Source organism: Anolis carolinensis, chromosome 2 (assembly GCF_035594765.1).
Source record: "Anolis carolinensis isolate JA03-04 chromosome 2, rAnoCar3.1.pri, whole genome shotgun sequence".
Taxonomy (NCBI): Eukaryota; Metazoa; Chordata; class Lepidosauria; order Squamata; family Dactyloidae; genus Anolis; species Anolis carolinensis.
This window is the reverse complement of record NC_085842.1, coordinates 83,792,925-83,807,435: the sequence shown is the minus strand read 5'-3', so window position 1 is coordinate 83,807,435 and position 14,511 is coordinate 83,792,925. Positions and strand designations below refer to the sequence as shown.

General features: G+C 44.9%; 1 protein-coding gene across 3 annotated transcripts; it reads right to left on the bottom strand.

The window, feature by feature from the left end:
- Positions 1-126: 126 nt before the first annotated feature.
- Positions 127-14,258, bottom strand: LOC100563983 (hyaluronidase-2). Of its 3 annotated transcripts, none has more exons than XM_062970091.1 (4): positions 14,116-14,258; positions 8,692-9,672; positions 4,189-4,278; positions 127-1,530 (listed from the first exon to the last, which is right to left on the bottom strand). In XM_062970091.1, the coding sequence occupies exons 2-4, from the start codon at positions 9,619-9,621 to the stop codon at positions 1,126-1,128; spliced, it is 1,425 nt and encodes a 474-aa protein (XP_062826161.1). In that variant the 5' UTR covers positions 9,622-9,672; positions 14,116-14,258; the 3' UTR covers positions 127-1,125. The 3 variants fall into 3 exon arrangements, with proteins under 3 accessions (XP_062826161.1, XP_008103250.1, XP_003217669.1); XM_008105043.3 differs by lacking the exon at positions 14,116-14,258 and adding an exon at positions 13,958-14,084; XM_003217621.4 differs by lacking the exon at positions 14,116-14,258 and adding an exon at positions 13,801-13,951.
- Positions 14,259-14,511: the final 253 nt, after the last annotated feature.

Genomic DNA, 14,511 nt, shown 5'->3' with positions numbered 1-14,511 from the left:
AAGCATGCCAACTTGTTATTGGGGTCTGAAGGCAAATATTGCTCACAGATGCAGTTTCCTTATTGGCAGGCACAAAGCGGCATGGCAGCACCCTCAAGGCAATTAACACACAATGCAGAACACCAATGATTTTCTCTGTGTGTCTTTAATTTTTTTGAGGTAAAACTTTTTGGTTTTCCCATAACAGATGCAGGGTCCCGACTGAGCACCGGCCACACACACACACGGACAGGGCATGGCATTTCACTTCTCCCACAAATGTCTTTATCTAGGCAATTTTAAAAATATATATTGCTCGCCCATCCACTAGTAAGCAAAAGAGTATTTTCCCTCCAATGCTTGCTGCCCTCCAGGAAAATCCCTACTGACTGAGCAGTACTTGTCCTGCACCTTAAAGAGACACATAACAGCAGCAATTTCTCACTACAGCAGCTCCAATAAACCCACCATGTTCCTCTCCTTAGGTCTGTGCTCCATTTTTATAATGGTGACTCCATCCGTCCTTATAACAGAAGAGCCAAGCACTTCTTTCATCAGTCCTTGCAGTCTAGACCCAGACTTCTCACTCTCTCTCTCAAAAAAAGTCTCAAGATGATGGACGCAGACATTCAGTCCCTCCTTTCTTATCTCCCTGGTCTCTAATGTCTTTTAAACCTGTCTCATTCTCCAAGTCTTGCTTTCCCTTTGGGTAGCTAATCCAAGGCACCAAGTCAGTTCTGATCTCAGAGGCACTTTTGGACAGCTCAAGACCAGGGGCAGCGGGGAGAAAGATAGAGTAGGCCATGCTTCAAGGCAGCACCCCACCATCACTACCAGTCCCTACAACCGTCTTGTCTTACAGTCGTCTCTCTGCCAGTGAACAGAGATACTGTCTGTGAGAGGGCAGAAGGGTCCCTTGAGCCTCTCAAAGGCCAGTGGCACACATGAGAGAGGTAGGACAGTCTCTTAAATAGTAGGTCTGCTACATCACTGCTAAATAAAAATATAAAAAAACCCCGAGAGGCCAAATCACTCCTATTCACCCTTTTCTGGCTACCCTTCACTGCCTACCACATCCCACCTTGCTCCCACTCTATGCAACAGGAACCCATTTGCACACCACTCTGATTCCAGTTAGAGGCAGCCTTAGTGCAAACAGGCCAGAAGAAGAAGAGTCATTAGCAAGTGAAGTCCCAGGTTCCAGGAAAGGCCAGGGCCGCCACCCGGTGGGTTCAGCTGCTCCTCACATCCTTCTCCCCGCCAACCCTGGTAGCAATGACATTGGAAGTTGTGCTGTAGGAAGTCAATGTCTTCCTGAGATAGCTTCCCTCTGGCCTCCAGCAGTGGTGCCTGTGAACCGGGATCATTATGAAGGATCTGGAAGCTGGTTGGGTTGAGATGCAGGAAGACGTTGGCATCGTTTTGACGGCGGCGGCAGCGCCCATGGCCATTGCACTGAGACTGGCTGCAGAGGTCAGCTGCTGTGGTCACATTGACGATGTAACGGCCTAGGTTCTCTTTCATGTAGTTTTTAAGCACCTGGCAGGTTTCCTAAAGAAGAAAGAGTATTCTAATTGAACAACTACCACAAGGCTAAAAGCAAGTGAAAAACAGGCATAGGCCTAGATTAATGAATGTAGCTGAAATATGAGTTGGTTCAAGGTTCCCCTTTTATCATTTAACAACTAGGGATTATAATAAGAGTGAGGACGGTCAAAGGAAGATACTTAAAAAGAAAATTTCAATATCCTACAATCCAGAGAATTCCAGATTTCTAGTAAGAGAATAGCATGTAGCTCAAAACCCTGCATGCTTCACTGGAAACAATTTCTAGAAATTCCAGTGAGACTTTTTCCAGATTGATACACAAAGGATTTCTGCTTTAGCAAGCATTTTCCAGTTTTCTGATCATGACACGTAAAGTGTATTTCGTTGACGTAAATCTCAACTTTCTTTTGTCAAGAAACTCAAGGGCACATACATGGGGGCTCCCAAGCCGTCTCCCATGCAGACACTGACTAGTTTCAGACCTGTTCAGTTTCAGCCATAATTGCTGGAGTTCAACAGATACCAATGACATAATCCTGTTACTGTTGCTAATATCCTTTCAGGTTTGAAAGAAGTGCTCTCCAGAGAGCACAATTACCAAACTTCAAATGTAACACTGCACTGCTCTCAGCATTTGGAACTGAGACAATATGAAGTTGTGGTGGTTAAGATGCTGGACTAGGACTTGGATAACCCACATTCCAGTCTCCAATAAGCCAAAAAACTCGTGAGAGGACCCTAGGCTCGGTCATGCTCTCTTGCCTGAGCTACTTTACAGGGCTGTACTGAAGTTAACATAGTGGGAGGCAAAGACTTTTGCTCCTTAGAAGGAAGGCAAGATGCAAACATTAAATAAATATTAGAGGCAGAAATTCAGTGCTATGGGCTATAGAATAATTAGGAAAAAGGGGCTGCTGGCGTACAGAGTGTTGAGATCCATCTTACACAGGGTTTGGGCCTATCTGTCCCTCAAGTCCCACCCCTCCAATAACTAGTGACTTTTTCAGCAGGAGACAGAGAGCCAAACCTACACGCTACTTCCAACATTAAAATGAAAGTAGCTGTTGGCCACTGCATTCATGACATACCAAAAGGGGCAGTTTTCTATCCTTGCATCTCTATAGAATACGAAGCATTAGGATAGTAATCTGTAATACTAGGAGTGCCACTGAGGCCTCTTTTGAGATAATATGATTGTGAACCAACTGGGAGGAGTATCTCATAAGAGAATCTTTGAGAAAAAAGGCCATTCATGTTTTTAAATCCTTATTTCTTCTGCTGCTGCATTCCCCACTCTGGACTCCTCCATACATTTCCCCCTACAGTTTAGATCTGCATGTCTATTTCTGTGGAGCTGCAAGACTCATCTGCTCCTCCCAGTCACAACATCATTTTTATTTGAAACTAAACAATGCTGATTGTGCAACATGTTTTCAAGCAGCTTCCAGTAGCATTTATCTGCTTACAACAGAAGCTCATGAGAAGCACAGACCTTGGTTTAAAGTGGAAATTGTACTGTTTAGTCAGGTATTTCTAACTGAGGGTCTGTGAGCTCGAATTTGGGGGGGGGGGGTCCACTTATCTTTTTTTTTGTCTGACCTCTGACTGAAATCTAGCATTTCCTTCACTTACCATGTTTCCCCGAAAATAAGACATCCCCTGAAAATAAGACCTAGTAGAGGTTTTGTTGAATTGCCAAATATAAGACATCCCCTGAAAGTAAGACCTAGGAGGAGGGAGCCACCGCCACTGAGGAAGGAGCATGTGGTGCGAAGGAGTAGAAGAGAAAGGCGCGTGCCTTTCTCTTCTCCTTTGCGCTGCAAGCGCCTTCCCCGGCAGAGGAAGAGGGAGCAAAATAAGACATCCCCTGAAAGTAAGACCTAGCGTGTCTTTGGGACCAAAAATTAATACAAGATACTGTCTTATTTTCGGGGAAACACGGTATGAATGTATACAATAAATGCCAGCAGTATTCGTTTCATATCACTTTACTATTGTTGCATACCTTGAAAAATTGTTTACACTCTTTCATACTTTGAAATTACAGTGGTTGCTAAACCAGACACAAGATCACACGTCATCACTGCCCTACTGTGTACAAACTATTGTACAACATGCTGATTTTGAGTGTCATAAAACTGTTTGCTGCTACATTCTGAGAATGGGCCTGTAGTTTTTACCTACTAGTGAAGGGGTCCATGGAAGAAAAAATGTTTAAGAACCCCTGGTTCAAGGTAACCCAATTTTTTTAGCTGCAAATCCACTGGCAGCATGGAGACATAGTCCCAGAAGCCCCAAATGTTGCTTCTCATTTAGTGGCAGGCAGTCCTTCCAACAAATTATGGCATCCTTTCCAAAACAGGTGCCATTCAAATGTGCTGCACCAGAATCCCATCATTTCACACCACTGGACATGCTCCCCTTCCCCATATCTCTCCCAATTACCTACCAATGTAACAGGATGCCTTGCCTGTTTTCTTCAATAGCCTTTTCTGAACGTGTTTAGCTGCTAGAGGGAACAAGTTGGAGAATCACCTGCTTCCTAATGAAACAGAGAAGACCCCCCCCCCCCAAATGACAGAAAACAGATCAAAGAGGGATTTTCTAAACCATGATTCATGGGAAAGAAGTCTGTTCTAGGGGGCAAAAGACATTACATACCCGACTTTTGGTATCTTCTGCATCTCCCCAGAAAATAGCACCAGCTGCCCCCAAGGCAGCACTCTCTCCGATCGTGGAGATCAAGTCCATCTGGAAGAAAATGTTGAGGAATGTCAGGACAGATTACGCAGAGATCATAAGGATATGCTCTAGCTCAGAAGTCATATATTCCACTCCCACTGCTGAACAGCTCCTGTTCTTTATGCAAAGAACTAGAAAGCACTGATGACAAGTTCTGGTGGAAATCAAAGTCCATTTGTTTTTCAAAACATACATTTTAGACCGACCAAGCAGATCCGCTATGGCAGGCATTAGCAAACTTCAGTCCTCCAGGTGTTTTGAACTTCAACTCCTGCCATTCCTAACAACCAGTAAGCTGGTTGGGGTTTCTGGGAGTTGAGGTCCAAAACACCTGGAGGGCCAAAGTTTGCCCATACTCGCTCCATGGCATTTGAGGAAATCCATGGCATTCGAGGAAGGACTATTTCAGTTCCTCATACAGGGATGCTGTTAGGGCATTGTTATGGCATTATTACACAACACGTTTTGGTAAAGGAAGAGTGAAAAGCATTGCTTGGACAGAATTAGGCAAAGCATGTAGTCCTTGCTAGTCATCCCTTGAAATGCTACTGTAGAAGGATAAGCTTCATACAATGGTTATCATTTCCTAAGAAGACATGTTGTGCCCATTATTATGAGCATTGAGCACACATACACTCTGCAAAGTGATGTCGATACAAACTGGAAGCCCAGGTTCCTTTGCATAGAACAATGCATTCCTCAACCCTTCCCTGTGCTTAGGTGTAATTCCCTACACCAGTGGTTCTCAACCTGGGGTCCCCAGATGTTTTTGGCCTTCATCTCCCAAAAATCCTAACAGCTGGTAAACCAGCTGGGATTTCTGGGAGTTGTTGGCCAAAAACATCTGGGGACCCCAGGTTGAGAATCACTGCCCTACACCGACTAGATGTAGCTGTGCCAATATTAATGTATGTGAGGCTCTTGTGCAATTCGGCACCTGGTAATAAATTCCAGAAGGATTGCCTCTGGCATCCTGCAGCAGATGTTTATGTCCTCTTGAGAGCTTAGGTGGGAAGAGGCAATATGCACCTGGTCTCGCCCTGCCCTCTGCACTCTTTTCTCCAGATCATAGGCCTATTCCACAACTGCGATCTGACAAATGCACCCAAGGAAAGCAACTTGATCTAGTAAGTTCCTACAAGGAACAAGGTTTGGGAAAAGCCACTTTGGTGGCCACTGTTCCCTGAATCCCCCCAGCCAATAAAGGCACTTTTTTCTAGTAATCCTAAAAAAAGGAACATTGCCAAGCTCTGAGAGAAAGAGGTTCCTGGACAGAGAGCACTCAAATGAACAGCTCAGCATAACTGCTGACAAGAACCACAGAGGTTTGGCTGCAGCCCAAAGGCAAGGAGGGGCAGGAACAAAGCAAAACAAAGAGACCCTTTTCTCTGGAGGAAGGCAATTTCTTTGCCGTCTCAGAACTAATGGTTGCTTTCACCCTTCGTTCTAGTTCACAGCCTGTCATCTAATCCATCCCTATGAGTAGGCTGACCAACAGCTGATTCTGGCTAGTGGGCCACTAAAAGCCAAACCCATCATATTCTGTATATACATGCTCATCCAGAACCTATAGGAAAGAAAAATCTCAACAAGACTCTATGACAGTCAAAATTTTAATGAAATGTTGGCAAGGGGCAAATGATTTCCCAGGATCCAAGGACAATGAGGCAATTTTCCAGGACTGTTTTAATCTTGACCAAAGATTGAAAAAGTTGCCTTTTTGAACAACAGCTGCCAGAATGGCTTGCGATTTTAACAACTGTAGTACACAAAGTACCTTTTCTAAGTTTTACATGGAACTTACGCAAATGGAGGCAGGGCACCACTTCCAGTTGAACAAACAGAAGGTAGAAATCAATTGTTTTCACTATCATTCTATTATTGTTAGAGCGTGGGCAGGGGAAAAGAAAAGGAAGGGAAATACTCGTCTAAAGTTGGGAAATGTATTTTTTACTAGCTGTGAAGCAAGACTAATGGGAATTAAAACAAAAAAAAGCTCAGTCAGCTGAATCAGTATACCGTACATCAATGGGAAAAGCTAGAATGGTGTTCTTCTTCCCAAAGTTCAGAATATAACTGAGTGAGATATGAATAAGGCACAAGAGCTAAAAGGAGACACTCCCCAGACATGGGGGGAAATCTAGCCAAACACCACAGTCTTAGCCTTGGCATAACTTTCATGCAAATGATCAATGCTTTTGGTCAGTCTTGACAGCAGGATATTCTGTTGCGTGATACAAGAAGTGGAAGACCAAGATAAATAATGCAGCTCAGAATACTAAAAATTCATCCCAAGATAGAGGGGAAAAAACTCTGCAAAGAGTAAACCTTTAGCCAGAGAGTGGCGTTAAAGCAATGTTTTTTTTTTATCATGAGTGCTTGCTATGGAGCAAGCAAAGAGCAACAAGTCATCTAGCTAGAACGATGAATCCCAAAGTTTGTCACCCTCACCTGGAAATGTCTAAAATGATCATTTATTGGTGTCGGACTTGCACTGCTTACTTTTAAGCAATCTACATGCTTTCTGAGCAGAAGGGCTAAAAACCACAATTCACTCCATCCATGGGAAAAATATAAGCCACATGAAGGGCAAGAGCTGTATTTTTGAGGCACCAGCTGGCCATAGTTTTCCAAAATGCTCACTATAAACCTGCTCTTTGCTTGCTTCAGAGGCCAGAAACCAAGGAAAGTATAGATGACAGACTGGGAAAAGCATGACAGTTTTGAAGGATGACCTGTTTCTCAACAGCTCCCTTCTCTTACAAGCCATATGTTACATCAAGGGAACACAGAAAAAAAACCTAGTCCTAAAACTTGTATCAGTGCCCAGTGACCTCAGTAGGATGTGAAGGGTCAGAAAGGCTTGAAAGCAGACTGCTCCCTGCTACTGGGTGCCTTTCTTGCAAGAATGAACACCCCAAGATGTCCCACTATTAGCCATGCTGGGAGAAGCTGATGGGAACTGTAAGACAAGACACCTATACTTTTGACCTACAGGGTTTTTAATCAGAAACCCAGTTAGGAGGCATAAGTTAGAATGCTTTAATTCCCAGACTGCATTACACCTCTAAAAGGTCAACTCCTAGCCCCCAATACTTTCATTTATAACCACAAGGCCATTTTTCCAGACAGTCTCTCCAGCTTGGAGTGAGACTTGAGACAGAAGAACAAAAAACCAGACATTCCAACCTACTGATCAAAGCAGGGATCAAACAGCTCACCAAATGGTTTTGGACTGCAACCCCAAGTACTCCTCACCATAGACTATGCTGGTTAGGGATTTTGGGAGTTGCAGTTCAACAACATCTAGAGGGCCACATGACTACATCATCTTGACCTAAAGGCTATTCTCTACTACACTCATGCTCTGGGTGTATCTATCTGTACAATTCTGTTCCACCTCACAGTAATAGCTACCCCCAATTCACAAGAAAGCAGACAAAATACAGATTGGTTTTCGGCCCAAGTTTACATACCAAAGGTTTGCACAAAGTAAAGCCCGTGATGCTACAAAAACCGAACCTGAAGTCTGCAAACTTGTAAACTCTTTCACCAGCAGAAAGTATCCTCTACCCAATAGATGTTTCCCTAAGCCAGAGCTATGCTCACCTAAAGCAACAATATTGACATGCTACTTTGAATTCTTCTAACACTGTATAGTGAAGTGTCCCATCCGGTTGGATATGTCTCCAGTCCCTGAAAAAAGGGGGGCTAGCCTAAGAGTAATATACTTGACTAATTCTTTCTAGGAAAGTGAAGACACCATTAATATTATCATTCTTCCACATCAGTGTTGCCAGAATCAAGCAGAACGGATGAATGACAGACAGGAGCAGCTGACTCCTTCAGCCCATCTTCACATACAACTTAAGTTTCCAGAAGCCAACAGTACATGCTTCCATGTTTCCAAGTCTGAAAAAACAAAGGTTTTGATGAATTCACTCTCCTGCCAGGAGGGACTATTGACACTGTGTAGGCAGTAAACTACAAGTATTTTCTGTGTGGTCTGGTACTGACCAACAAAGTGTTGGCAGGGAAGGCGGCCTGTTCAAGAACAGTTCATTAGAACCGCAAGTTTCAGAATGCTTTAGATATTATGCCAACAGGCTTTCACAATGTGCAACCCACGGTGTTGAAAGTGGGCCATCAGGACTGTGGCCAACTAGACTCCTACCCTGCTCCCATTTTCCAGCATCAGGAAGGCAGTTCCTCATTTATCATCTTACATGGCTGAGAAACAGCATAGAAAAGTTAACATTCTGGTCCGCATCCTCCGTTCTGGAACCTGTAGTCCAAAATAGTAACTTTCCAAAACTCTGTTAGCTGGTTTGTTACAAGATTGTTACAGCTTTAATCAAACCAGATATCCAATCCCTTCTGGTAGCCAATCTTTCCCAATTCTAATGAAAAAGACCTTCTTACCTCACTTAGGTAGGTGAGATTTTGTCTGCGATTATAGGTGGGTCTGGTGTAGACAAAGACAGGCAGGTCATAGTCATCATGATGTTGCCGAGAGATCCGCAGGGCCTCTTGAACCCGAGACCTGACAAACTTGCGTCCGTTTATGGAGTTGGCCAATACTTCCTCCAAATATATGGAAGGGTAGAGAGCTGTACTCTCCTTCCAAAGCCAGGCTAGGTGGTCATTGCGTGTCTTCTCCACATCCGGGCAATGACCGGTGTAACTGTCCAAGTTCTTGCTGTAATCGTGGTTGTAGCAGTCGGGGAAAAGGTAGTAACCCCACAGCTGTTGGGGACGGAAGCTCTTGGCAACTCTCAGGGTCTCCTTCATAAAGGAAGAAGCTGATGACTCGAATTCATACTGAGCTTTCTTTTTTACTTGGTCCTCTGACAATTCAACATGCCGAGATAGCACAAGCTGACGGGAAGCAATACGGTAGATGTCTTTTGGCTGCCAGTTCCGGATCCAGATGGGTCTCCACTCTTCCCAGTCAATGACAGCCAGCCCCTCCTTTATTTCAGAGCGGATGTACCTAGAAATGCTGACCGCTAAGCGGGCTAGGTGCTCCTCCAGGCTGCTGTTCTGAGGAACACCCCCATTCACTGCCACTTTCTGGGCATTGTAGTAGGGGTAGAGTCCTAAGCGCTCTTTATAGAAAATAGTCAGGTTCTGGTCTACAAAGCCCTCATTGGGCGAGGCCTGCAAGTCAAAGATACTGAAGTCTAGCTGGACCTTGAAACGAGGTTGGCAATCCTGAGATGGCACATTCCAGGCCACAATGAAGGGCCTGCGAGTAAAGATAGGGGTGAACGCCGGCTTCTGCCCAGCCAGGGCACCGGCTACAGCCAGGAACATGAGCCATGCTGCTGCCAGTACTGTGCCTCCCTGCATCCTCTCCAAGTTGTTTGAACACAAGCTGGCAGATCACAGGCAGAACAAGGCCTGCAAAGGTGAGGAAAACAGCAGGAGGCAGTGAGGATACATGAAATAACTTCTGGGACTGAATAGACCAACCCACAATCAATCTGGTCAACTTTGACTGGCAGCAATGACTCCTTTTTAGCCCTGCTTGGAGCTCCCTCATGGTCTCCTAGTCCAGGTACTAACCAGTCCTATCCCTACTTACTTTCCAAACTCAGACCACATCTACATTGACTAGTTAATGCAGTTCAAAACTAATTTCAAATTGTGGTGGCCAACCAACAAACTCCATCAAAAGTGTGCGAAAGAAAGCCCTTAATGTACATCAGTACTCTGTGGTTTGTGTCATCATCACCCAGGCTGCAAAATGGTTCCAGGATTTCCTATGTAATCATCTGCACAATAAAAACACTTCCTTCAGTACATGCCTGAAACTGTGTAGCTGTGGCCTCAGTGTGGTACGATAGTACTACAAAAAGGAAAAGCCACTGTCCTTCTTGGAATGATAGGTTCATACTTTGTAAAGCTGACCATTCTGAATGCTTCCTTGAAAAATTCAACGCGCACTAGTGTCTCTCCTTTTGCATCAATAACACTTCCTCTCTACCACTCTCGTTTTTATCCCACTCAGGAGGGGACATAAATCCTAGAATTACAGTTTGGAAGCTGGCAAATGCCAAGCAAAAAAACCAGAACACTGGCCCAGTCTGATATAAAGTGCTTAATGTAAACTAGGCAATGCGTTCTTCCTCACTGTTGACTTTTCTGCCTCAAGGTTTTTTCTTTGCACTGTGATATCCCAATACACAAGATGCCCACCATCCCCCACCCTAGAGCTTGGCCCGTGACCTGCAGTAACCCACTCTCAAGCCTGCGTCTAGGAACAGTTTGCAGACAGCCTGGCAGAAGGTGTCATGGGGACTGGAGAGAGCAGGGAATTTATTCCACCCTACTCTCTCTCCAGAGCCTCAAGAATCAGCATGCAGCGACGCGTGTCTGGAAAAGTAGTGTGTTTGTTTAAGGGCTTCCAGTGTGCCAGCAAGACAGAGGTGCTTCCTAGGAAGGGCAGCTAGTAAAAAAAAACAACCCAATAATACATTCTTCCATCTCTCTTCCTTGCTTTCCTCCTTTCCCCCTCCAATCCATCATCAACATAATCCTAGACAAATTCATGGACCCAGGAGGAGAAAAGATACAAGAACCCAGATCTCATAGAAGCTCCATTGACTTCAGTAGGTAAAGGGAAACGTAAACAGAAATGTGAGCCCACTGTGACCCTGGCAGAGGAAGTTTTTCATTAAGGGAACCAAGCATGGAAAGAGCGGCCTCCCTTTTTTACTCTGACAGATATTTGTTTTGACGGTTCTTGGAAACTGGAGCAATTTTAAAGAATAGTATTGCAGTTTCTTGGAAATAGGATGCATTGCACATAAACTGAAGGCTTTCCTTTTAAAGCTTGCACGCTTTAAAATGATTCCTGGCTGACTTAAACTGAGTAAAACACATACACACACACACACCAATGGAAAAACAGGCATAGCTACCCGCATCAAGATCTGCTTCCCAAACTCATCCTTTGTTCTAAAACTTCACAGACACCAATAACTTGGACATCAACTTGCCATGTTTCTCAACCTCTTTTTTGGAATCAACACTCTTTCTGAATGGAGAAGGGGAAAGAAGTTGGAAAAAGAATCCCATATCAAAAGGCATTTGAGTGCGTCTCGGCCAGAACTAACAAAGACCCACGAATAGCATTCAATGACTGAGTTTGGAAAATCAATATGCAAAGAGATCTTGTAGTACCTTTGATACCAACTAAGAGCAAAAATATGGTAGCAGAAGCTGGGTTGCTGTGAGTTTTCCGGGCTGTATGGCCATGTTCCAGAAGCATTCTCTCCTAGCGTTTCGCCCACATCTATGGCTGGCATCCTCAGAGATTGTGAGTTTTGTTGGAAACTAGGCAAGTGGAGTTTATATTTCTGTGGAATGTCCAGGGTGGGAGAAAGAACTATTGTCTGTTGGAGGCAAGTGTGAATGTTGCAATTAATTCCATTGATTAACATTGAAAAGACTTACAAGGCCTGGCTGATTCCTGCCTGGAGGAATTCTATGTTGGGATGTGTTAGCTGCCCCTGATTGTTTCACGTCTGGAATTCCCATTTTCAGAGCGTTGTTCTTTATTTATTAATCAAGGAGCATGAAAGGCACTGCAGACTAACTCAATGTGAGAAGTCAGCCATAGCAGAGCACTTGATGAACCATCCTGGACACAGAATATAATCCTAGGGAGATTAGATTAGCACCTACCCTGGCCACATTCCGCAAAATTTGAAGACTTGGATGTTTTAACATGCTTTCGAACAGTAGGTTTTTATCACCATCCAGTCTTAACTATTTACTGCCCTAACCCTCAGCACTTTACCCTATTCCTGAATTTTTGCACATGCCTGCCTTCCCTGTAATTTCTTAATAGCCCCATCCTTTAATCCTGATGCTCAGTATATACTTTATTAATGTTATTTTACCATTATTGTTTTAATTATATATGCTGTTGTATTGTTTTATCTGTTGATTGGGCTTGGACTCCATGTGAACCACTCTGAATCCTGTCGGGGAAATGGAAACGGGATATAAATAAAGTTTTATTACGATTAAGTAAAGGTAAAAGTTTCCCCTGACATTAAGTCCAGTTGTGACCGACTCTGGGGGTTGGTGCTCATCTCCATTTCTAAGCCGAAGAGCTGGCGTTGTCCATAGACACTTCCAAGGTCATGTGGCCGGCATGACTGCATGGAGCCGTTACCTTCCGCCGGAGCGGTACCTATTGATCTGCTCACATTGGCATGTTTTCGAACTGCTAGGTTGGCAGGAGCTGGAGCTAACAGCGAGCGCTCATTCCGCTCCCGGGATTTGAACCTGGGACCTTTTGGTCTGCAATTTCAGCAGCTCAGCGCTTCAACACACTGTGCCACCAGGGGCCCTTTATTACAATTACAGTAGAGTCTCACTTATCGAACATAAACGGGCCGACAGAATGTTGGATAAGCAAATATGTTGGATAGTAAGGATTAAGAAAAAGCCTATTAAACATCAAATTAGGTAATGATTTTACAAAATAAGCACCAAAACATCATGTTATACAACAAATTTGACAGAAAAAGTAGTTCATTACATATTAATGCTATGTAGTAATTACTGTATTTACAAATTTAGCACCAAAATATCACAATGCATAGAAAACATTGACTACAAAAATGTGCTGGATAATCCAGAACGTTGGATAAGTGGGACTCTACTGTACTATTATTATTATTATCAGAGAATATAGAAATGCTGGACCACTCTAACAACCACGATGTCAGACTACACAGAGAAGCCATTGAAATCCACAAGCATGTGGACTATTTCAACAAAAGGGAGGAAACCATGGAAATGAACAAAATCTGGCAACCAGTCTAAAATTAGGACAGTAAATAATGAACAACACTCCGAAAAGAGGGGAATTCCAGGCATGAAACCATCAGGGCCAGCTAACACCTCCGAACAAAGGATTCCCCCAGGTAGGTAGCAGCCAGGCTTTGATTAATGCTAATCAAGGTGATTAATTGCAACATTCACACTTACCTCAAGCAGACAAGAGTTCTTTCTCCCACAGATCTATAAACCCTCCTTGCCTAGCTTCCAACAGACCTCACAACCTCTGAGGATGCCTGCCATAGATGTGGGGAAAACATCAGGGGAGAATGCTTCTGGGACACAGCTGGGAGAACTCACAGCAACCCACTAAGAGCAAGCAGATGGTAGCAGGAGTCTTTGTAAAGTTGATGAAGCCACACTGCTCTCCCTCCAGGGGTTTTGGACTGCAACTCCCACCCTTCCGAACAGCCTCAGGCCCTTTCCTTTCCGCCCTCAGCCGCTTAAGCGGCTGAGGGGGGAAAGGAAGGGGCCTGAGGCTGTTCGGAAGGGTGGGAGTTGCAGTCCAAAACCCCTGGAGGGAGGGCCCAAGTTTGCCCGTGCTTGATGCAGAATGAACGGCTTCCACCTCCAAGGGTATCTTCCAGACTCCGAAGAACACTCTCCAAAGTGGTTGCCTGGAAGCAATGCAAGGATCCCCCTTTTTCCCCCTCTCTCTCCTTCCAAACCCACCTCCTTCTTCCCCGGCGCCTTCCTTAACTTCAGGGGCTCCTCTGCCAGGCAAACTCTCCGATCCGCCTCTCCATTTCCCCCCAATCGCGGAAAGAAAGGCAAGGGAGAAAGCCAAGTAGATCAGAGCCCTCCTTCCTTCCCTCCAGCAACAACTCACCTGGACCCTGAACTCGCCCCCCGCCTTGCCAGCTTAAGTACAAGAGCCTCCCGGGGACGGAGCTGCCCCTTCTTAAAGGGCACATGCGCCTCACGCCGCCCGCCCTCTTCCCCCCTCCGCCGCCTTAGTCAGCTTTTCCTTTAAAAGGACCAGCTCACCCCGGTTTCAGGAGAGGGGTGGCCAAACGGTGCCAGGGCTCTTCTGTGGCAACTCTTTGTGCTGGTTGGGAAAGGACTTCGATACTTCTTTCCCTCGTTTGCAAACATGGTTCTTTCCGTGTTTCCACTGCAGCCTCCTCTCCATGTATTCCCCCCCTCCATACGCGTCCTTTTGGTACATCCCGACAGATCTCTTTTTCAATGGAACGCCGTATGGCTTGCCTCTTAAAGAGACACGAACGTTTTTCGGCATCTGGGAGAACGAAGTAAAGTAAGTACAGTAGAGTCTCACTTATCCAACACCAGGGCCGTAGCCAGAAAATTTGGGGGGGGGGGGGGTTGAACCCCTGACCCACCCGCCCCCCGGGTTCAGACCTGTCAATATCTGCTTGAGAT

What these genes read in the sequence shown, in the direction of transcription:
- LOC100563983 (XM_062970091.1), bottom strand. Translation starts at nt 9,621, where the DNA reads ATGCAGGGAGGCACAGTACTGGCAGCAGCATGGCTCATGTTCCTGGCT. An exon ending in ATCTCACCTACCTAAGTGAG is followed by an intron (nt 4,279 to 8,691) that starts GTAAGAAGGTCT and finishes ATTTTCTTCCAG; the next exon opens with ATGGACTTGATCTCCACGAT. An exon ending in CAGAAGATACCAAAAGTCGG is followed by an intron (nt 1,531 to 4,188) that starts GTATGTAATGTC and finishes TTTCTTCTTTAG; the next exon opens with GAAACCTGCCAGGTGCTTAA.